This window comes from Podarcis filfolensis (assembly GCF_964270895.1).
Source record: "Podarcis filfolensis genome assembly, chromosome: 14".
NCBI lineage: Eukaryota > Metazoa > Chordata > Lepidosauria > Squamata > Lacertidae > Podarcis > Podarcis filfolensis.
Window position 1 is genome coordinate 20,607,759 of NC_139616.1, and position 24,685 is coordinate 20,632,443.

Genomic DNA, 24,685 nt, shown 5'->3' on the forward strand with positions numbered 1-24,685 from the left:
GCTCCAGCCTGAATTAAATCCTTTTTGATGACTCTCCTGAAAGAGAAGCCTGGAGATGGCTTTGGGAGGAAAGAAAAATGAAAGCAATGGATCGACAGTGTGCATTTAATAAATTTTAGTTATGATGCATTGAATTGCCAAGGGTAAAGATGGGCAGAGCATGGTTAGTGCACTAGGAATGGATTTGGAAACATTTTAACTGTATGGTCAAGACTGGGGTGGAGGGATTGATTCTGCAAGTTTGCAGCAAAAGCTGGCCTTGGATAGTGCCAGCTGGATGTCACACCGATATGCCTCTGTTCTCGATCCCTGGAGCAACTGTTTTTAAAAACCCAGCCGGATGGGTGGGGTAAAATATTAATAATAATGCTTTATAAAGATATTAGTAGTTTATTCCATTTTGCGTGGACAGGCAGAGTCCCCAGATCCCGAGCGGTCCCCCCCCCCCGTCATGTGGAATAACGACTCAAGACAACGTGCTATGGGATTAAATTGGCCACAACTTTATTAAATTTCAAATGTGGGTAGACCTTGGCTCAGGCATTGGCCGTTCTCCCTCCCCAGTCCCCAGCCGGGGACCTAGGGAGCTTCAGGGTTATCCAGTGGGGGGGGGGATGGGCCGGCTCTGGAGAACATATGTTCAAGCAGAGATAGCCGCCCCCGTAACGTCACCGCTGCCGCAGGGGAGAGCAATGACGACCTTTCAGCGTACGGTCAAAGCCTCCCTTCAGAAACCCCTTTAATGGGGAACCCTGGTATTGCAGCCGCAAAGAGGAAGATGGACTAAAGGATTCTGCCCAAGGCCTGATACCGCCAAAGTTGTGACGTTTTGCTACGGGAAAGGCGAAACCTGCCAATGCAGGGAAATTCCTTTCCAGCCCTTTAACAGCGACCTTAACGTAGCAGCGCCCGCATACCTGTGAAGATAAGTTAACCTGCAAAAGAAGACATTAACTGAGGGTGGGTAGGGTGTTAGAAGCTCTGGAGCCAAGTGAGGATTCCCAGGTAAGATCCTCCCTCTATTGTGTGGGCAGGTAATCCCTCCCCTACCTGGCCTGGTCTCCTTGGCAACGCTTCCCCCAGGTGGGATTGGACAACTGACTGAGGTAGGCAGAGACCTCCAGGTATCCCACCTGAGTGAAGGCAAAGCCAAGCCTATGCTGATGGGGCCGCTCCAGATCTAGGGCTGCGCGCATCCACGCAAAGGGCGCCCCCCGTTTTTAGCGGGGAGCGGTCATTATGAAACAAACAGCATACAATAGTTAAAGGAAAAGTACAAAAACATTAGAACATTGCGTTCATAGTTTGAAATTCTCAAACATTCAAATATTTTGGTTCTGTTAAAAGTTAATTGGAACGAAGTAACGAGGTGGGTAAGTCCACCTAAAGCCAGAGGACTCTTCTTTTTTGTATTGAGGGCTGCATTCCCTCTTGGTCAGCCCTGTAAGGGGCCACATGCCAGCGATGGGCACAAGCAAGGTGGAAGTGGGCATGGCTATCTACTTGCTCATGCTCAAATACAGCACTCCCATCCCACACATTTTCTTGTACACTCAAGCGCACGCACACACCAAACTTGGACAACATTTAATGGGGATTAAACAGATTGACAGAGGATCAGTTCTAGCAGAGCTCTTCTGATGTCTATATACACTCATGCACCTGCACACTAACTCTCACCTGCCCCAGCAATTAGGTCACGGGGGAGAGCATTTCAGACCAAATTGCTATGGGGAGGGTGACCTCAGAGACCGCAGCTGTGGTGAATGCCCCTGAAAATGCCACCCACACCCACAATTAAATTTAGAAAGGTTTTCTATTTGCTCCGATAGAGCAGTTTTTCAAAGCCTAATCACTGTGTGTTTAGTGCATATATAAATGTGCAAGACTGGATTCAATGGTTTTATTATATGTATGTGCTTATTTTAATGAATATGTTGTGCATCATAGCCTTTCGTGCTGCTATTTATGTGTTGTTTTTACCTGTATGGGCCTATGGCCGTAATAAATGAAATGAAACTAGAGCCTTTCGTGTTTTTAATTACTATTTATTATTTTTAGGACAGATTTTTGTGTCCACAAGGATGTGCCCTGTGACACTGTGGGTAAGTAACTGAGTGATTACGTTCCATTTTTATGAGGGTTGGTGAAACCAAGGCACTTAAGATGGTGTTGGAATCCAACTCCCATCAGCTCCAGTCAGCATGGCCAGTGGTAAGGAATGATGGGAGTTGTAGTCCAACAATATCTGGAGAGCCACAGTTTGCCCAGTTCTTATCTATGTTGCCTTTATTTTATATGTGGAGTTTTCTGATCAAGCTCAGAAACCACGGTCACTAAATCCAGCGCACACAAAACATTATAGGTAACTTGCAACTTACGTGTATTTAACTTGTGCACATTTAGCTTTACCCGCTTGGCAAAAAATTTTTTAAAAAATTAAAGGGAGAAGACAGAGGGTGGGTGTGTGGGCAAAAAAAGTTTGGCAGTGTCACCCACTATTGAACCCAATATGTTTTGACACAGAATAACCCCAGCGTAAGTTGAGTCGCCTGTACGTAATACATTTGCATATTCATATTTATTCCCTCAACTTTTTCTACACAGTGTGCTAGACCTGGCAATTAATTCATCTTTGTTTAATTGGTTTGACATTGTGACACTGGAAATTGTAGAACTGTAGAGTGAAGTTGCTAAGGCAATCAGCATCTGGGCTAACTCTTGCTAAACTAAACTATTCTGCATTGTAAAACATACAAGGAGAGTACAAAGAAGGGCTCTTAAGGGATTTATCCTGGAGAAAGGGTGTGCAGCCTGGGGAATGTTCTGAGGGCCAAATAGAGTGGCCCCTAGCATAGACTTTTGTGGTAGAAAATAGTAATGTACAGTAGACTGAAACTGGGAAAATTAAATACATTTCCAGGATCCATCCTTTCTTAGACGATTGCATGGTAAGGATTGTACAGTAACTTCCCTGTTTATATCAGTGGGAATTTGGCTGGATCATGCTGCTTGGGTATATCTACACTACAAGCCTCTATCAGTTTTCTTTCTGTTTAAATGTCATAGCTTACTCCAGATATACTAAGGAATTACTAAATGTGTTCGAGATCCCTAATGCCACTTCTAGAACTGTATATACCAGATTTTCTTTCTTTCTTTGTGTGTGTGTGTGTGATTGACAGCTAAAACAGCTTTAGTGTAGGATGGCAAGGTGAAAAGGAGGGCAGAGCTCCTTTACCAGGGGTACCCAATGTGGAGTTCTCCAGATGTTGGACTACAAATCAGATCAGTCACAGGTAGCATAGCCAGTGGCCAGGATGAAGGGAATCCATCAACATCTGGAGGTCACCAGGTGGGCTGTCCCTATCCTACACCTTTAACACTTGTGTAGAAGCAGGAATTTCAGTAGGTGTAGCATTCATAACAAGTAGTACACTGTTTGATGTTTTATTTTCTTTGCCATACCTGACCTGTTCATCCCAATGCACCTACAAACATGGGGCACATAATATACATAGAGAACACATTCAAGGATAAGGCTAAGGCAAGTTGGTTAACCTGTGTCTACTTGGGTTATTTTGCACCTTTTACATGTTGTTGTTTTTTAGTTTCATTGATTATTTTTTTCTTGCTTGTAAGCTGCCTTGTGGGTTCTAGAAAGGTAAAATAGAAATGTTTTAAATAATAAAATGTGATAGTTTAGGACTCATAGCTGAGTATAGAGTATTTCTAGTATAACTTACATAGTTCAGTTTAGTTGGGTAGGAGCAAAACTCTAGTCCTTAGAAATGTGTATTTTGTGTGAAGACTTTATTGCATGTTTCAGAGAAGTAGATATTTTTTCAGCTTTAATATTTCCTTGCTATATCTGCTTTCTGTTAACATTATAGCGCTAAGCATATTTTCTCAGATGTAAGTCTCTCTGAATTCACTGGGATTTATGCCCCCAAAAAGTGTGTTTAGGATTATAACTGTAGACTTTATCAAATACTCAGCTTATGTTTGCAGATTTTAGATTTTGCAGAATTTGGAAACTTCCACTTTTGACTAACCAAAGCTTGCTGCGTTGCCTGTATTTGCATGTATCATTAGTTTTAACCATGGTTAGTTTAAACTATCCAGCTTCAGTAACTGTGGTTGAAAGTTAGCCTTTCTGAAACTAAACAGTTTGGTCTGATGTCAGTGTAAGGCATCTTCTTATGTTCCTAATGAGCACAATTCCCTCTTCAGCTGCCCAGAGAACTTTTATGTTAAGTATCGGCACACAAATAACATAAATTAATTAATTTAAAAATGATGGCTATGCACAGTGGCCAGTGTTTCTGTGTATTCTCCATTCAACTTGTATTAAGCCAGATATATCTAATGATCCAGATTCTGCACAAACCGAAGTATTTTCTTGGAAGCTGTGCTTGCTGGAGAGAAAAAATGGCACCAGGCGGCTTGCATTTGTATTTTGGCAGGGTGTGCTTGCTGGAATGGATTGCTCAGGGAATGGAATTCAACTGCCAAGGTAGCTTTGAAGGTTACATAATGACTCAACCAAGCTCAAAAATGGGGAAAAAATATGTAGGTATGTATATGCGGGATAAGACTGTGCTGGCTGCTCCAAGAATCAGAACAACCACATTTGTGTTGGAAAGAGTCTGCTGGCACTTAATGTATTTGCTCAATTGGTTACCTGGCCCCAAAGGACAGCTGAATTCTTTCTTTATTTGAAAAGAGAGAGAGAGAGAGAGAGAGAGAGAGAGAGAGAGAGAGAGAGGAGGATTTAATGGGAAAGGCATGCAAATTTCTAGCAATAGCATTGTAAGCAGCGTAACTGCAAAGAACCCACAGCCTCGCCCCTGCCCCCCACCAGTACTGAAATGCAGGCGGCCTTGCTTTTATGCCGTTCAGGGTTCCCTGTTGACAGAAGCTAGTTAAACAGTCTGTGGGCTGCAGCCGTCAGCCCTCAGCCATATCTCTCGTGTTGTGACTTGAATCAGTTCTCCTGTTTCCTGCTGAAATCTCTGTTCCAGCCACGCTGCCTTTGAGCGAGCCAAACAGTGAGAGTTCAGCGTCTCGCTCTTAATATCCTGTGGAAGGAGACTGGACGAGCTTTGCATAGCTTGTCAGAGTCTAACCTTGTTTTGTAGGCCAGCATGTTTGTAACCCTTTGCAGGTTTTAGGGCAATCTCCTTTGCTCTTGCAGCCCAGAATGAAAATGTGAGACATGAATTGAGTTTAAAGAGTCACAACCTTTTTTTGTAAGAGCAACTATCTGCAATTGGATGAGCTTAGCTTAGCTATTTCCTGGGGGCATCCCTAACTTGAGGATAAAGCTGGGAGAAGTTCCTGCCCTCTCCCCATTTGAGTGACGTCATCAGGCACTGGATCTGAAAATTTACTCATCTGTGACTTTCTTCAGCCACTTGCATTGAAGGCAAGTCAAGAGAGGCTGCTGGATGCTGGTAGAGGTTGGCAACCTTATCCGAGGATGGGTCAGTCGACGCTCCATCTGTCAGAGGATGGGCCAGAGCGTGTGCGCACACGCGCTCTTCTGGGTTGGAGGCATAGCTGTCAACCATCCCTTATTTGGCGGGAAACTCCCTTATCCCAGCACCATGTCCCGCTGCTGTCCCTTATTGATGAAGTCCCTTAAATTTCCCGGGTTTCAAAGGAAGCAGCTCCTCTCCCTCCCTCCCTGCCGGCCAGGGAGGAGGGAGGCTCCAACTGTGTTGCTTGGCTGCGTTGCTCACCCAATAAGGAGTCTAAGAAGGACTGGGGGGTGGAGCTTGCATGCCTTGTGCCGATCAAATTGGCTGTGTTGCCTGGGGACTCACCTTTGCTCAGCGCTTCCCAGCGGAGAGGTGACGGTGGTTTTCCTTGCTGCATCCCCTTTGCCGGGTTGCTGTGCTGTGGGAACCACCGCTTGAGGCTTTGTTTGGCTGCTGGAGGGGCTCAGAAGTTGAACATACCTGTGCTTGGAAAATCCCTTATTTTGGCTGCTGATCCCTTATTTTCAAATCTGTAAGTTGACAGCTATGGTTGGAGGAGGGCCTGTGAGCATGCGCACACGCTATTTCCAGCACTCCTCCAACCCGACGGTAAGAGTGGGCGGCGGCAGGGGGGCACCATGGGCCAGTTAGACAAACCTTGTGGGCCGCTACTGGCCCATGGGCCTTAGGTTGTCGACCCCTGATTCAGAGGAATGATTCTCCAGAGCCCCAGGACAGCTTCCCCTTTCATGTTCCCTCAGACCCTCTGGCAATAAGGGATAGATCAGATAAGCATCCCTTCACCCTGAAGAGTTAAGCAGGACACTTTATCCTAGGCTGGATCTAGGCACATTAAAAAAGCATTTCAGGAAAACGTGTTGTAAACTTTATATGGGAAATCACATTGGTGAAAGATGGGACTCCACAGCGCCCTCTGGTGTCACAGTGCTATAATGCACATAAAACACCTTTTCTTTACTAACGTAGCTGACTCACCTATTCCCTCTCTGCTTGCATACCTATTAGTCGTTACTGATTTTGAAGCCAACTAGTCCAATTAAAATGCCTCCCCCTCCTGGGATAGGAACATAGGAAATTGCCTTATATCAAGTCAGACAGTGGTCCATCGAGCTCAGTATTGTCTGCACTGGTTGGCAGCATCTCTCCAGAGCTTCAGATAGGGGTCTCTCCCAGCCTTACCTGATAATACCTGGAGAGCTGGGGGATTGAACCTGGGACCTCCTACATGCAAAGCAGATACTATACCACTGAGCTATGGTTCTTCCCCCATGAAGGAGAATTTCATACCATCTACATTTTTAAGCAAACTGCCCTGATTCATATCTCCTGGACTAATAAACAGATTGGAACATAGTTGCTGCCCAGATTTCATAAAGTCCTTACGAAACTTTAAGGTACATACTCGGAGATTAAATACAATAGAAATACCTTTGCTGAGGTTAAATATGTTTTTAAACATGTCTTTTATGATGCAATTATTTTAAATGCATTTAAATGCATTTAAAAACATGTATTTTAAATGCAAGCATTGATATGGATTTTTTAAAAAATCTCTTTTGTTCAGAGATGGGGAACAGGTATTCTCTCCCCCCTCCCCGCCACCGGACTGTGAATTCCCCTCCCACTATAATATTTATTCCCCCCTCAATAATGTGAATTTGTAACTTGTTTTTATGTACATTGGGCCAAATTGTGCCACATACTCTCAACTAAAAAGACTAGAAAAGCATTTGTTAAATAACGAAATAAGCCAAACCATGTCTCAGTCTATATTTGGTGCCTTGCTTTGTTTTTGGGTGTTGTCATTTTTATTCTTATTCTGACTAGGGATCTCAAAAGATGGAAGTGGGCTGGGCCTCTCTGAACCTACGAGAGGGCCTGCCTGGCGGCCACCTGCTAATCATAACTCTCCCCCCTATGCCATGCCTTGAAGTGATAAGAACATAATAAAATCCTTGATGGTTCAGGTGAAAGGTCCAGCATCCTGTTCTTACAGTGGCCAACTGAGAGACCCACAAGGAGGGCAAAAGAAGGACAGCTCTCTCTTCCGTTCATGATACCCAACAACTGGTATTCACAGGCAATCCAGAACCAAATGGACCGATTGACTTGACTTTGCAAAAGGCAGTTTCCTATGTCCTAAATCGGCCTTCACCATGGGAGTTGTGTTAGTCATTAAGAATATAAGAGAAGCCCCAGTGGATCAGGCCAAAGGCCCATCTGGTCCAGCATCCAATTCCCAGAGCAGCCAGCCAGATGCCTATAGGGAGTCCTCAAGCAGAACCTGAGTACAACAGAACATTCAAGACATTGAGGGGGCAGGAAGCAGTGATGACTGCCAGGAGGCAGCTGGTGAGAGTACTTCCACTGCCATCACTAAATGTTTTGCCCAGCCCCTCCCCCAAATCAGTGAAGTAGTGCCTGGCTCATCCTTCACCTCTTCCAGTTTTCCACCAAAAGTACTCATTTGAGAATTTTCGGCTCAGCCCGAGTTTTATTGTGTGCTATATATGGTTCATATCTTACCTCAATGGCAAGTGTGTCATTCCAGCTGCACTTAAAGATGCCCTCCCTTTGCAGTTAGCCATTCAAAACTGCCAAAGTTTTCTACATGATTGTATACTGGTATAGTAAATCTAATTGCTGTCCTTAACTGGCAGAGGTAATTTTGGTTTTGCTCCACCCTGTTCACTTTGCTAGAATCTTTGAAATAAACATTTTTAGCCTTTTTGTGCCTCGGTATCAGCGTGCAGAATATTGTCTACCAAAAGCAACCTAATTCCAATTTCATTGTAATTTAAAGCACATCCTTTACATATCTCAGAAAGCAGGCAATCGTATATGCAGTTGGACTGGCTGAAGACACAAGCCGAACTGATGTCCAGCTAAGAAACTTCAGCCAAACAAATGTCAACAAAGGCTTTTTGGAATCCTTCCCAGCTACTGGGTGTGTGAGGCATGAGGTCTGTTTGGAGGCAGATGTGGACGGAATAGCTTAAGCGTGTTAGAACTGGAGGCGGGATGTTCCATGGAGAGAATTGCAACTCCTGGAGTTTATCACTTTTGGGTGTTGCCAAAGCTTTAAAATAAGGTCCAGTGAGAACTGGAGTGTATTGCAAGGGGGAAAAATGGTTTTGTAAACACTTATTGGAGACCCAAAGAGCACATCATGGCCAATATGCAAATATTTCTTTCTTATAGTTAGCTTTTTAAAACTCTAATTCCATGTACATTTACTGGCAAATGAAGCCCACTGAATACAGTGGGATTTACTTCTGAGTAAACACACTTGACATTGGCTTGCACAGCTGTGCTCCTCACACTTATTCGAAATCACTGGGACAGTCTGAACATAGCCAATTTAAGATGGGCCAATAATCAGATTCCAGACCAGGCATGCAAACAAGTGGGATGAGGCAAAGAAAGGAGAGGCGAGTTTGTTCTAAATATGAGTGGGTCCAACTGAGGTGCTAGGCTTTATGGTACAGATAGATCTTGACTTGCTTGTGGGGTCAGCTTTCAGAATCCAGGCTGGTGCTGAAGTCTAGAGGGCTCCCTTGACTCACAGAACTTCTTATGAGCAGCACTGGACATAATGCATTGGAGACTGGCTGCTGGAAGCCCTGTTTTCAGACCCCACATTCCCATCAGCACTTTGCAGACTTCTAAGTGTAAACATGCATACGATTGGACTGTATAGCTTGAACCCTATGCACACTTATCTGGGAGGAAAAAGTAAAGGTAAAGGGACCCCTGACCATTAGGTCCAGTCGTGGCCGACTCTGGGGTTGCGGCGCTCATCTCGCTTTATTGGCTGAGGGAGCCGGCGTACAGCTTCCGGGTCATGTGGCCAGCATGACGAAGCTGCTTCTGGCGAACCAGAGCAGCGCACGGAAACGCCGTTTACCTTCCCGCCGGAGTGGTACCTATTTATCTACTTGCACTTTGACGTGCTTTTGAACTGCTAGGTTGGCAGGAGCAGGGACCGAGGAACGGGAGCTCACCCCGTCGCGGGGATTCAAACCGCCGACCTTCTGATCAGCAAGTCCTAGGCTTTGTGGTTTAACCCACAGCGCCACCTGCATCCCTAACCATTAAACACAATGAAACACATTTCCAAATAAACATGCATAGTGGTCAGGCATTACCTTAGCTTAGACTGTATTATAGGTTTTGCTAGTATTCTGCAGTTTATTTTAAAAATGCATACGCTGCCTCATTTTCAAAGAGCTTAAGCTAATAAGTGAAATTCAGTACTCCGGAGTGTGACCATTAAAAACTCAGCAACTTCACTGCTGAGAAAATGCAAATCCCAACTAATCTCAACATTGAGATAAATCCATGCTCAGATTCTTGCTGACGATTGGCCTTTTGCCACTTCCTTAGGATATCTCCAGGAGTCTTTCCAGATGTATCCATTTGCCACATACAGTGGTCATGGACTTGTACTCAACTTCTTGTGACAGTGTTCTTGGAGTTTACATTTTGCATGCAAACAGTAAAGCTGTGCAGGCCATTCCCACACTTGCGAAGATAGCACAGTTCCCCCTTCCATGCCATTTCAGCCATCAGGGAGTCTTTTAGCATTTGTTTAGTTTGGATTTAGGTTCTGGTGCTAGTATTTGAGTTCTGTGGTTTCTGGGTTGAAAGCATTGGTTCTGTGTATCTATTTTGCTGGTGTCTTAGAGCTCTGAACAGTCTCTTAGGTCTGAAATATCTGCTTTGGGATGCCCTGTGCCCCTAGCAAGAGCCTAGAACTTTATTAAATAACTGCATACCTTTATTAATAGTGCAGGTCTTTGACCCCTTTTGCATGTCATGTGTGTAGTAATGAAATATTATGTTCCAATTACTTATGAGGAAGCAGGGTTAGAATTTTTGCATTTTTTCCTGAGTGTTGCAAGAGAGCATGAAGGTGTTGAAGGCTCTACTGGGATTGTTCATCAGTTGTGTTTTTAGTTGGACAGCAAGATTTAGTTGGATAATCGGTAGGGGTCAATTTTATTCAGAAAGAACACATTCCGATTAGCAGAGTTGGCATACATATTTTTAGGATATTTAGGTCTCTCTGTGTTGCTATAATAGGGAATGCAAAACTTTCCAAGGTTTAGCCGGTGTAAAACGATTGTGACAGCTGGTATGATCAGATTGGGAGCAATACACATTCAGCATAATTGTGTGCGCGCACACACACATTTATGCCTGGAAGCTGTTTATGTTGCTTTTAATCCAGAGGATTTGTTGGGAAATGTTAGGCATCCCATCACATGGCATTTCATATTCGGTTCCTCAGTAACAGGGACCGTTAAGCAAAGTCAGTGCAAAATAGTTGCTGTTTAAGCTGTGGCACTGGCAAATATTTTACACTTTTGATATTCAGTTTGAAAGTAGCCCATTCTATGCAACTGAATAGATTCCTGGGGGGGGGTGCGGAAATCATTTTACTCAGCATTATATTGTTTCTGTAGGGTATATGGGGTGTTAGGGATTGGGTAGTACCTCTGGTGGGGGACATGCCATGCTTCTTCTGGGGTAGTTTGTCCACCTTTGGTCTCCAGCCTGTACTCTGCTCTCACCTGTGGTTCCTAGAAGCTGTCAGCATGCGACAGCGGCCACACCCTGGGAACAGCTTTGACTGGCCAGCTAAACCAGGCGAGGGTAGTGAATGAGTCTCAAACCCTCGGTGAGTTAGGGACTTCCCCTGCATGTGAAGACAAGCTCAAGCAGATTGAGTGGATGAGACCAATAGTGGGCCCAGTGGTCAAGAAGGCATTTTCTGCTCATGCTATAGAGCGAAGTGAGGGGCAGATGGGGCTCATCAACCTGGGAAGGTAGCCCATCTAGGAGAAGGAAAACTCTGATCCTAAACCTCCTTTGCTTTGTGGGACATCTTTGAGAGAAGAAAAGGCTAATGAGTAAACCTTACACAAATCTGGCGTGGAGTCCCTGTGACAGTTGGATGGTGCCTTGTACACCTTCTTCCAGCAACTTCTGCAGCCAAACTTGTGCCAAACGTATTGCTCTGCTTTCCTTTAGACCACATCAGCGAGGCTAAGAGGGGGGTCTTGTTGTCTGAGCAGCCCAGGACCTCCATACACACTGCCCAGGCCTGCACCTTGGGGAGTGCAAAGAACAGCTGCTGTTTGATTTGCATACTGTTTTAATCAGGTACGGTAAAGGTAAAGGTACCCCTGACCGTTAGGTCCAGTCGCAGATGACTCTGGGGTTGCGGCGCTCATCTCGATCCACAGACAGCTTCTGGGTCTTGTGGCCAGCATGACTAAGCCGCTTCTGGTGAACTAGAGCAGCGCACGGAAATGCCGTTTACCTTCCCGCCGGAGCGGTACCTATTTATCTACTTGCACTTTGACGTGCTTTCGAAGTGCTAGGTTGGCAGGAGCAGTGACCGAGCAATGGGAGCTCATTCCGTCGCGGGGATTCGAACTGCCAACCTTCTGATTGGCAAGCCCTAGGCTTTTATCAGGTAGATTCACATTAAAATTCTAACCGAACTGAATTTCTCCCCATCTCTTATCTAATGTGAGATTATGGGCGCTTGTGAACAGAATCATATGGGGTGCCACATCCAATAGAATTAAAAGTCAGTGGTGGCCAATTAGCGAGGCCAAGGAAGAGGAAATGAAATGAAGCTATTAAGTCATGTTTGTGTGTTATCCTCATAAGAATGAATGAATGAATGAGCTGGCCTCATAAAGGAATTATAAGAAAGAGGGGGAGCACACTGCTGTCCTATCCCTGCCGTTGTGTATGTATGACCATATCTGCACATTCAGCAAAGATTTGAGCAGAGAACAAATTGCCATTGCGTAAGTTGCATGGAGGAGCCTGTGCAAGTACAGCCAGCTTCCCCTTCAGATCTTGGTCAAACATGGAAACACCAGGAGGTGGCATTGACAGGCTGCAGTAGCAGTTAGAGGGTGGGGTGATGCCGCTTACCTGATCTCCCAGTGAGATCAGGGCAGTGCCAACACACTGCTAGAGCCAATTGCACAAAACTTGTTGGTTCCTTGCTCCTCATCTTCCTAGTACGCCACAGTGGTAGTGATGACAGGAGATCACGTAAGCAGTGCCCCCACCGCCACCCAACCACTTCTGGTAGGGTGGGAACATTGCTTTTATCTTCCTTGAATATTTTTAATAGAAAGACAGAATAAAAAACTATTTTAATAAACAAACAAACAAACAAACACAGGTGTGTTTACAACCAGCGCCGAAAAATTGGAGGTCATTGCCAGCATGAAAAGAAAGTAGTTTCAGCCTTAGATCAGATGGCAGGAATTTTCACCATTTCGTTTTTTGAAGTGAAATTCACAGAGTGGGAAAAACCCAGAGGCGGAGCACTGATTTGGATGGTGATATCAGTAGGACTGAGGGGGGAGTTGCTTTGGTTTGCATTTTACTGTGAACCTACCCAATTTCCACTTCCCAAAACAGTGCATAAACTGAAATGTAGCTATCCTTCAAACTGTGCACTTCTGCGAACTCTGCAATGCAGTTCTCTAAGTCAGTAATGCGTACAAAAATATGACAGTGTGCATAACGATGTATATAATAGTTAAGATAATGTATGAGAGTGCATTATATTGGGGAGGGAATTGCTTGCAAAAATGTGTATATTGCAAAAATTGGATTTTAAAAATATACATTTGGATAAATTTGCATTAAAATGCTGACATATGTTCGTGATGACTTGTAAACTGATTTGGAAATGCAGAGAACTGAACTTAAAGACTAGGAAAATGAGAAACAGAGAGAAACCAAAAGTGGCATCCCTAGTAGCAGCACCTGATCTACAACAGGATGTGTTAACCATCCCGTTGGTTGTGCTTGGATGCCCTTAAGCTCCCACAAAAGACTGTTACTAGTGGAGTGGCAGAAATTGTATCTTACCTTATTGTTTCTTTTTATGCACAAGCAATGATTCAGCAGGTCTGGGGATGGAGGGGAAATGATAAAAACCGAAACGAAACCTTAGGTGAAGCAAAAAACAAAGTGGGGGGAAGCAGTTGGAGTCTGTATGAATGAAAAAAATATATTGTTACCTCACAGTATGCTGACATGATAGGAGATATCCATTGGCAATAATTGCATGCAACGCCTCAGTGAATGTGATTGAAGCTTCGCTTCCCTTGTGGGCTGGGTTGGGGGAGGATGTCTGAATTCAGAGTAAACGCTTCAGGGCCAGAATGTGCTGTGGCTTGCTTCTAGGAAGCACGGCGGTTCTTGTATTTTCTTAGTATTTAGCTATCATATTCTTACATTTGACTTCCCAGGTTTACTGGGTCATATCCAATATTCAGTCTACTCAGTGTAGTTTATAGAAATGTGTATTTTGGGTCCATTAATTGCAGTAGGGCTACTCTGAGTAGAAACGTAGTTGGATGCAACCCCTTACTTCCTTCTAGTGCAAGCATTTTATTTTTGAGAGTTTAACTTTTATGCTGATTTGGTCTCTTTTAAAGAAATGTCTACCAAATTCTCCAAAAGAAACAGTTCTCAAACCCCTTTTCTTTTTGGGGACCACTTCAAATTTGCTAAAGTGGAACAACTGATGGAACTCTTAAACTTCCTCTGTTCTACAATGCAAAACTGGCACACAGCACATATTTTAACAACCACAATTTTCTAACATGAAGGAGATGCCTGTTTTTGTGAGCAAATTTCTGTAAAATTTGTGTAATGTTTGTCAGCTTTAGCCTGAGGTTCAGCTTTCATCCTGCTTCTGCATTTGGACTCAAGGGCAGCAATTGACAAAAAATCCCCATCTTGTACAGGGACAAGAATAATGAAATTATTAGACTGCACCAGCACTGTATTCACTGTATTCTGAAGATCATGGGACAGTTCCCCCCCCCTTTCTCTCTTCCAGAGGCGTAGCTGGGGGGGGTTGGGGGCACTGGGCACCACACCGCACTTATGGTTGGGCCTGCAGCGTGCCTGAGCCATGCGTCTCTCCTGAGAGTGATGTGGTGTCTTGGGTGCCTGCCGGCTCTGCACTGCCTGAAACGGCAGTGTGGGGCTTGCATCTGCCTACCACCTCGCCTCAGCCACCCTACAGCTGAGGGGGAGGCGGCAGCCGGACTCTGTGGATGCTCCACGAAGTGCGCCCGGTCCCCGGGCACAGGGTGCACATGCTGCTCCTGGTGCCCAAGCGGCTAGCTATGCCTCAACTGTTTCCACCCCCTCTCTCAGGTTTCAGGGAGCCCCACAGGCAAGTAGGTGATTGCCCCACCATGTACATCTCTAGCTTGACCCAAAATTATTGGGACAAATAACAAGGACATTATACATAACTCTGTTTGATTCAGCAAAGCAATTTTTATGATAAATTGCATGTGAAAAGAAGCTATATTTTAATCTTTAAACATCTCCTATCCCTGCCATCAGCCTCCAGACCCATAAAGTCAATATAATCATAATATATTATTCAATACAGCATGTCAGAAACTCCCTTCTGGGGAAAATGGATTCAGCGTAGGGCTTTGCAAATAGAAGGCAAGCCGACACAATGCAACTCATTTGTCTCTAAAGCCTGTTAAGATCGTTGAGTTGCAGATCCCCAAGATAAGCAAGCTAACATTGTTCTCCTACTCATTCTTCTGTGGTCTCTGTGTTGAAGCCAAAATGTAATTTAGAGCTTTCATTTACATAGTCCCTTTTGTACTGCCATGTCTTTTTAAAAGCTGTCTAATGTATTTACCGACCCACGTTAGAAGCTTTTTGAAAGGGAGTGTTAGTGAGGTCAAGGCCTTGGCCGGCTGTTTCTTTCCAAATCAGATAGGACTGCAGAGATATGTCAGCGCTCAGTATAAAATAAGATAAAACTCCCTGTGCACGCCACCCAAAACAATTGACTATTGGAATTATCAGCATGCAGAAGTGTGAGGAGGTGAAGCCAGTGGAAAAGTTGGCCCTGTGAGTGAAGATGCAAGGTGTCTAAATTGGGAAACATCACTACGCTATATGCAGCAGCATCAGTTCAGAGTTCAGACCTTCAGAATCGTTCCATTGAGACGGTCCAACTTGGCCTTGACCCAAGTAGCACAGAAACAAGTTGTGTCTTGCCAGCTCAGTGTCTGGATGCTTGTAACCTTTCTAAAAATAAAGGACTACTTTGAGAGGAGCATGGCTCCTTCATTTTACTTATACCCTTAGGACTCTGAAAATGCAAGGAAAGCTGATAAGACATTCCTCAACTCGACTAAAGTTTATTCCGTGCATTTCCACACAGTCTATATTTAAACTGGTTTAGTACTTTTTTTCATCTCTCTGGGAAACTCTTACTACTGGAATTCTGTGAGGGGGCCCTCCAGTTGTCAATTTTATTGTTCGTTTGTGATTTTTTGTCCTCATGATGCTGTTGAGGCGATCGTGCTCAGTTCTGCTTTCCCTACAGCTAAAGGCAAGACTTGGAAAGACCCTTTCCTGAAATCCTGGATAGCTGCTGCCAGTCAGTGTAGATCATTCTGAACTGATTTGTACAGGTGCTCACCTTGGACTCGCAGAAGCTGTTCAGTCCAAGTTCCTAAGGCAATGTTACTCCCTCCCATCCTGTGTTCCAAACGCTTCACTGCGCTTGGAGGCTAATCTTCCTTCTGTTGAATTACAGATCTGGCATAGGACATTTAATTATTGGTTTTGGCTGAATTTAACCCCCACCGGTCTACTAACCCTAGTATTGAAAGACCGTCGTGAGAGTGCCTGAGTGACTAAGTGTGACTAAGAGTGTCATCCAAAAGCTTTATTCCTCTGGCTTATCACCACAACAGTTATTAACATTGGGCTTCAGGAAAGCAAAGAATGTAATTAGACAGCACCTATATGACATTGAACTGCAGAATTTGTCCTCCATAAAGTAATTTAGTCCATGGTATGATTATTTTTCTAGGGACACGGGTGGCACTGTGGGTTAAACCACAGAGCCTAGGACTTGCCGATCAGAAGGTCGGCGGTTCGAATCCCCGAGATGGGGTGAGCTCCCGTTGCTCAGTCCCTGCTCCTGCCAACCTAGCAGTTCGAAAGCACGTCAAAGTGCAAGTAGATAAATAGGTACCACTCCAGCGGGAAGGTAAATGGCGTTTCCGTGCGCCGCTCTGGTTCGCCAGAAGCAGCTTAGTCATGCTGGCCACATGACCCGGAAGCTGTATGCCGGCTCCCTCGGCCAATAAAGCGAGATGAGCGCCGCAACCCAAGAGTCGGCAACAACTGGACCTAATGGTCAGGGGTCCCTTTACTTTTACCTTATGATTATTTTTCACCCAGTCTTCTTGACACATTGGCACCATACTTGCAAAAGTTAACAGTTCTAAGATACAGATGTGCTTTCACTTATGCAAGACTGAACATACTGCCTTCAGCCATACTTGAGGGTTGATTTCAAAAAATTCTGCTGGAAAACTATTTATGTCCATATGGAGATGACAGTATTGAATCAGTAGCTCATGTACTGCTAGATTGTTCTCTTTATAAAGATTTGAGGAGTGAGGTTATTACCCCTCTACTACTATCTATACCAGGCCACTCAACCATCGCTACTGTGTCATTTCTTTTGGCAAATAAAGATAACCAGGCAACAGCAAAAACTGCTAATTTTTAAGCAGGGGTAATTAGAATAAGATCTATTTAACTTTCTAACATTGCTCAGCTTTTTTTTTTTAATAACCTATTGGTTCACATGTTTTATCTGTGGCTACATGTGGATCATATATCAATTCTGTCATTTGCATTGATGTAAACCTCCACAACGTATTCTGTATAGCTAACTATTTAGCTCTGTTCCCCAGGGGAGCGGGTGGCGCTGTGATCTAAACCATTGAGTCTCTTGGGCTTGCTGATCAGAAGGTCAGCGATTTGAATCCGTGCGACGGGGTGAGCTCCTGTTGCTCTCTCCCAGCTTCTGCCAACCTAGCAGTTTGAAAGCACACCAGTGCAAGTAGATAAATAGGAAGCGCTGTGGTGAGAAGGTAAATGCCGTTTCCGTGTGCTCTGGTTTCCGTCGCAGTGTTCCGTTGTGCCAGAAGGAGTTTAGTCATGCTGGCCACATGACCCAGAAAGCTGTCTGTGGACAAACACTGGCTCCGTCTGCCTGAAGTGAGATGAGCACTGCAACCCCATAGTCTCACCTTTGACTGGACTTAACCATCCAGGGGTCCTTTACCTTTACCTTTACCTTTATGTCACTCCAGTATATTTTATCTTATTGCTATGGCAAGTGGCTAATGCAGATAAAGTTTCTATCTGTCTATCATCTATCTATATCTATCATCTATCTATCTATCTATCTATCTATCTATCATCTATCATCTATCTAATTCTGAGCTAAATGGACTAGTACAAGGGCTTTCAGTGTGGTTGACCCTGTTCTGTAGAACAGCATTCCTATCAAGATACGACAGGCCCCTACTGTCTACACTTTCCAGAAACAACTGAATACATTTTTTTCTTCTGAATACCTTTCCCACAGCTAGATGAAGAATTCTCTGCCATGGGTGTCCATTTCGTTTTTAAATTTATCTTCTGTTATATGTTTGTGCTGCCATATTGCTATGAAAGTTGATAGCAGTATTAGTGCTTCCTGTGCTCCTAACTTCTTCTGCTCCTCCTTCTTCATTAAATTTATATACACCCCTTCGTCAGAAGACTGCAGGGTAGTTTACAAAATGCATCCCGTGTCACTATGTGTTATATCTGTGCAACATACAAATCAAAACAATTATATGAATGCAACTCTAATACTAAACATTATATAACAAAACACAGATTCTCATGAATAGCAGCAGCATAAAAAATAAGGAGAGGAGAAAATCAGCAGCAAATCAGCAGCAGCTCCCAGTCCCTTGTCACAGGACCACAGGCAAAGAGATATAGGAGAGGAGCCCTTTAGCCCAAGCAGCTCTCAAATGAACAAAATACCTACAGAGTGGGAGGTTCAGGAGACAGATAAACTCTGCTTCCAGCTGCCAGGTGTTCCCCTCCCCCTGCTCCTCTCTGCATCAGCCTTTGTGTTTGAATGCTGTGGGCTTCAAAGCACCAGTGATTCTCTATGGTGAATTCCATGATACTCTCTTGCTCAGAAGTCTTGCTTAAGACTCGTGTTTAGTCCCATCATCCTTCCCTGCTCCCTTCTTTTTGCACTGCCTCCTTGTCTCCATCCAAATTTCATTATTGATACAGATGGTTTGGGCAAACTGGAAAAGAAGGAAGTCTCTGAGTTCATCTTAAAATACTGAATGAAAAGCTGACTTTCGAAACACTGCAAAGTTTGCAGAGCAATTGTCCTTGGTACATTTTTAGCTGGGGGCAGTTTTATTTATTTTTTATTTATTGAATTTACACCCCCCCCGCCACAAGGAGCCCAGGGTGACAAACAGATCTATAATTTAAAAGCAAAAACATTCTAAAGCAGTTTAAAACATTATTAAAGCAACTACAATTTTAAACTTCTAAAAGCAGTTATATTTTAAAAAACATTCTATAAGCAATTTTCGGCCTGAAAAGTGAGATGAGCACCACACCCCATAGTCGCCTTTGACTGGACTTAACCATCCAGGGGTCCTTTACCTTTTCCTTTACCTCACCATGGATAAATAATCTGAACTTTGGCCTTACTTTTCACTGTAGGCATTAGCATCCTAATTGCAGTTCCTGAGCCTTGGTTAAGGATCTTCCTGATCAACCCTCAGAATATTAAACAATAACTGAAATGTTGAGCAGAGAAATGCATTTTCGTTTCTACTTGATTTCTAAGCAAGCAGAAGCAGCCTACACCTCCTATACTCTCTAGGGTTGTCAGAGGGTGGGATTGTTTTGGAATGTGGACATCAGCACATCAAAGCTGAGTAAACATTAAGATGATGCTCTACTTCCTCTGCTTTGGCTAATCCCATAATTGAAGGGGCCACTGTGTCATGCCAGATCTGTGGCGTTTATTAACTTGCTCTTGGGTCTGGAGAGGGAATAGGAGGGATTGTTTTAATGGGATAATGAGTGTCCTGCTGTACAAAGAGCAGATGTCAAAATGAATGAGGGTTTTTCCTGCTTATCTTGCTTTCACTCTGCCCTGGTCCTCTGTTATGACTTGGTGGGGGGCAGTTTGATGAGGATAAGCACATATATACATATGCTGACTTTCTTTAAAATAGGGAGGAAAAGATTCAGGCAGGGCCTTCCAAGCATGAGGATAATAGCTGTTTCCTGTCAAAGAATTGATCACCACCCTGGTCCAACCAGCTTCATCTCCTTGTTGGATTTTGTAAACCAAGTGCATGAATCTAACAAAGCCATTTGTCCAAATCTTCATGTTGTGCTATCTGAAACTTTACCATGATTGTTATTATTTGGTGTGTTTTAAAAAAAAATAGATTTCTTACCTGCGATTCACCATGAAGTTCTGGGGTGTTTTACTTCAATTTTAAAAATACAATGGGTTGTTAGTCCTGCTCAGAGTAGATCTATTGAAATTGATGGACATGAATACCAGGTTCAGTGGCTGGTTGTTTTTCAGCTAAGGTTTACTCTGAGTAGACCCATTAATGATCCTAACTTAGCCAATTTCAGTGGGTCCACTCTGAGTACAGTGGTACTTCGGGTTTCAGACGCTTCAGGTTACAGCCTTCGCTAACCCAGAAATAGTACCTTGGGTGAAGAACTTTGCTTCAGGATGAGAACAGAAATCGCATGGCAGCCGTGGGAGGCCCCCTTAGCTAAAGTGGTACCTCAGGTTAAGAACAGTTTCAGGTTAAGAACGGACCTCCAGAACGAATTAAGTACTTAACCCGAGGTACCACTGTAGAACTTAGTTGCATACAGTTCACTGTTATAAACAGTCAAAACAGATTACAGTCAAGCTGTGGTCCTAAAAATATTGTTATGAGTTTGTGAGTGCCAGATACCTATAATTCCTGGACCCAGTAAGTGTTAGAGTTTAATCAATGCTTGGAGTGTTAAACTAGGTGTCGAACACTGAACCCTTGGATTCAGCAGTTTCCTGATGAGGTAATTGCCTGGGAGAGAAGCCATTCAGAAAACAGAGGAAAGGTCAGACAGTAAATGCATGGGGCCCTTCACTCAAGTCACAACTCCTAGTCAGTGAGAAGAAGAAGGCAGCGTTTGAATTAGAGTTTTAAAGGTGTAATCTAGGAGGGGGGAAAGTTGCAGGTGGGTAAAGGCAGCAAGCTGGAGAGAGGGTCAGAGCACGATGGTTGATTTTTTAATGAATCCTGCCATGGGATAAACAAGACCCCCGTGGACTGTTAATGCTGTGATGCCCTCCATCGTAGGCTCAGGTTGTATATATGTGTAAATAAACCATATGTCATAAAGACACCACAGTCTTTGCTGTGCCTCATTTCCAAAAGGAAACACAGACTCTGGGTAAGTGCATGGAACCCCTGGAATCTTGCAACGCTCAGAGATTGAGGTGGCATGCAACAATACTTATATTGGCTATCAAAGGTCAGGGGGGAATTATGTACTCAGCATTCAGCAATGCTAGACTGTGAAGTATTCTGGAGACCTAAACAGACTGACCTGCCATAATTCTAGAATCTAAGTTATGGAAGACAGAAGCAAATTTATTCTGAATTCTGACACCACTCCTTGGTCCTTCTGTGCATTTCATATGTTAAAAGAAAGCACTTCTTCACACAGTACATAGGTAAACTATGGAATTTGTTCCCACAAGAGATGATGATAACCACAAAGCTGGATGGCTTTAAAAGAGGATTAGACAAAATTCATTGATGAGAGGGTTATTAATGGCCACTGGCCATATTGGCTGTGTTCTGCCTCCACTCTTGGAGTGGAGTATGACTGAATACAGTGGTACCTCGGCTTAAGTACTTAATTCATTCCGGAGGTCCATTCTTAACCTGAAACTGTTCTTAACCAGAAGACCACTTTAGCTAATGGGGCCTCATGCTGCCGCTGCGCCGCCGGAGCACGATTTCTGTTCTCATCCTGAAGCAAAGTTCTTAACCTGAGGTACTATTTCTGGGTTAGCAGAGTCTGTAACCTGAAGCGTATGTAACCCGAGGTACCACTGTACCAGTTGATTGAAACTGCAGGAAGGGATATTGCTTTTGGGTTCAAGTCCTGTTTTTGGAATTCCCATAGGCATATTTTTGACCACTATGAGGACAGGATGGACCTGGACTAGATGAACTCTCACCTGATGCAGAAGGACCGCTCTTATGTCCTAATGCCATGGTTTATGGTGATGGATCTGTGGTAGTGGGCACACCGCATCCAAAGCATTTCCTTGCAGGCATGAATTTGGACATTGGGCACATTTACTGTAATATAATTTTAAAAAATCACTGGTAGAAAAGTTTGTGCCTAGTTTTTAGCCCTGCAAAGGAATCTTCATCGTCTACGTAGTTTAGAATTGGTAAAGGCTTTATTTGTCTCCAGTGTGGTTTTCATTAACTATAGTGACAAAGACAATTGTTGCTAAGGACACCAGTTTCCTTTCATGGAAGTGAAATCATAATACAAACCAGAATTTGGCATCCTGTTGTCTAACCAAAGTTGGGACAAACTGATCTGTGTCAGCAGATGTTAACCCCTTGTTCTTGCTGAGGTTGAATTCTGAGAAGAGGTTTCAATTTACGGATCCAAAGGGCACTTCTCTGAAATTCCAGAGCATAGAGCCAGTTAACACAGAAGCCTATAGGTGAGCTTACATGTGGTCAGAAGCTTTTGGGTGACTGTTGCAGCTTTTAACTCTGATAGCTAAAAAGTAACCATACAGAGCCCCTGACTGCCCATTTCTCCTAACCATCTACACTTTCAGCAGCAGATTTGGTCTACAGCTGTTTGCTCCGGTTGGTGGCTGGACTCCTTCCTTTATTCCCGACGAGCTGGATGACTGAGCAGCCTCGCACCTAGATTTTTCTGTAACAAGATAGCAGCCTCCTGAATTAGCAGAGGGGAATCAAGGAAGTTGCAGTGAAATTGACTACCCTGTGACTTCCTTGATCTTGTCCGCTGCTACAAAAACCAGATACTGCCATACTGGTGCAGATACTGTCAGCTGCACCAAGAGAAGACTGAAATTGAGCTCTGTATGATTAATAATCGCAACTGATAGCTGCGACAGTCGACTCAGAGATTCTTTCGCAAAATACAGTATGAACTGGCCCATGGAGTTCTTTGAGGTTCTTGGATGGGGAAGCTTATCTGTGACTATACTGGTCTAGTTAAAGTTATTGCTTCTTTACCTATTTTGCGTCTTTCACCCCACCCCCAAAGAATTAGAATTTTCCTTGACAAATTAAAAGTAGCAGCAGTTAATTTTTCATTAATTAACTTGCTAACAGCGCTGATTACACGTTTATTTGCTGCCAACAGGAGCTCCTGCAAATAATCATTAAAGGATTAATGGAGGGGGAACAGCAGGGGTCAGCAACCTTTTTCAGCCGTGGGCCGGTCCATGTCCCTCAGACCATGTGGTGGGCTGGACTATATTTTTTTTAAGGGGGGAATGAACAAATTCCTATGCCCCACAAATAACCCAGAGATGCAGTTTAAATAAAAGCACACATTCTACTCATGTAAAAACACCAGGCAGACCCCACAAATAACCCAGAGATGCATTTTAAATAAAAGCACACATTCTACTCATGTAAAAACATGCTGATTCCTGGACCATCCGCGGGCTGGATTGCGAAGGCAATTGGGCCACATCCGGCCCACGGGCCTTAGGTTGCCTACTTCTGGGGAACAGCATTAGCCTTTACATCCACCAGCATTTGATGTATTACCTCTGCAATTAGGCAATGTCCTCATGGGCTGGCTGTGTTGCTTTGCGAAATTGTAAAGGGCTCCTTGCAGTGCTAAGCAGAGTCCTTTTTAGCTGGCAGTAGAGTCAGCAGCTGCAAAATGTTTACATGTAACAACTGGGATAAACCCATTTTTTAATAGTTGCGTGCAGTTTTTCTGTTCAAGTCTAGATAGCATCATATGTTCAAACTCAAACTCAGAAGTTACATGCTGCAATTACGCAATTCCCCTCGGGGAGTAATTTTTAAAGGAACCCTGCCAATACTTGAAAATATAGCGCTGATGTTGCTTTGGCTGGGCATCTGATGCTCCTGTGTCGGGGTTGTTTTTAACATTAAATCATGCTGGTTTTTGGAAATGAGTGAATTGGCTTAGGTATCATCTTGTAAGACAAGAACTGTATCAAGTAAGACTCTCTCCCCCTCTCCACACCCCCAGCCCCAGCTTAAACTAAATTGCAATAGTTGGTGCGGTTACATAGACTGGATATCATACAGTAAACCTTGTACAACAGTGGCCAAATTTGGAATTGATCAAACACCAAAGGAACACCAACTTTGGCTTCTCCTGCTGATTCACTTCCACATAAGCTGATTTAAAATGTGGTCTCTGGTGTTTTTTTAAAAAAGAAAGATTTCCCAACCAAGCCTGTAGACACACACACACCACAATTGTTCAGCCCAAATATATGAATTGATTAATTGGAGCCATTTATTCAACCCCATATAAGCATGACTTTAAAAGGCCTAAGAACTTTTAAAGCCATCCTCAGTTTGAAAAGCCCACAGCTCTCCAAACGGCGAAACATGGGACTCTTAAGAGGCAAGCTAGACATAATGTTAATATTCTCTCACTCTCTTTCTTTTTAAATAGCACCAGGTCCCAGCTGGTATCTTAAAAACTGAAAATTAATGTTGTCAAGTATTTCTGTAGATATTGCCTTGTAAACCTAGTTGTGGCCTGGGAGCCCATCCCATTTGTTTAAGAGTACAGTGGTACCTCGGGTTAAGAACTTAATTCCTTTTGGAGGTCCGTTCTTAACCTGAAACTGTTGTTAACCTGAAGCACCACTTTAGCTAATGGGGCCTGCCGCCGCGCCGCCGCTGTGCGATTTTTGTTCTCACCCTGAAGCAAAGTTCTTAACCCGAGGTAATATTTCTGGGTTAGCAGAGTCTGTAACCTGAAGCATCTGTAACCCAAGGTACCACTGTACCTACAAGTGTGACTTGCAGTTTTAAAAAGTTGCAGGAAAACTTTTTCTGTCTTCTGGTCTCCCTTCTCCAGCTTCTGCTGAGATGGGTAAAGTACAGGCAATCATTATTCAATCATGGGTCTGTCTTTTTTCTGAATTGAGTGGCCACTAAATTATTCTCCACCTT

The 24,685-nt window shown here is 43.8% G+C and overlaps 1 protein-coding gene across 3 annotated transcripts in view; it reads left to right on the top strand.

Moving 5' to 3' along the window:
* ADAMTS17 (ADAM metallopeptidase with thrombospondin type 1 motif 17) overlaps window positions 1–24,685 on the top strand; it is a 170,099-nt gene that overhangs the window by 41,943 nt on the left and 103,471 nt on the right. For all 3 annotated transcript variants that reach the window (XM_083586287.1, XM_083586288.1, XM_083586289.1), the window contains one exon: window positions 2,062–2,105. In XM_083586287.1, the coding sequence (XP_083442413.1) occupies window positions 2,062–2,105 (44 nt within the window). The remainder of the gene's footprint in view (window positions 1–2,061; window positions 2,106–24,685) is intronic.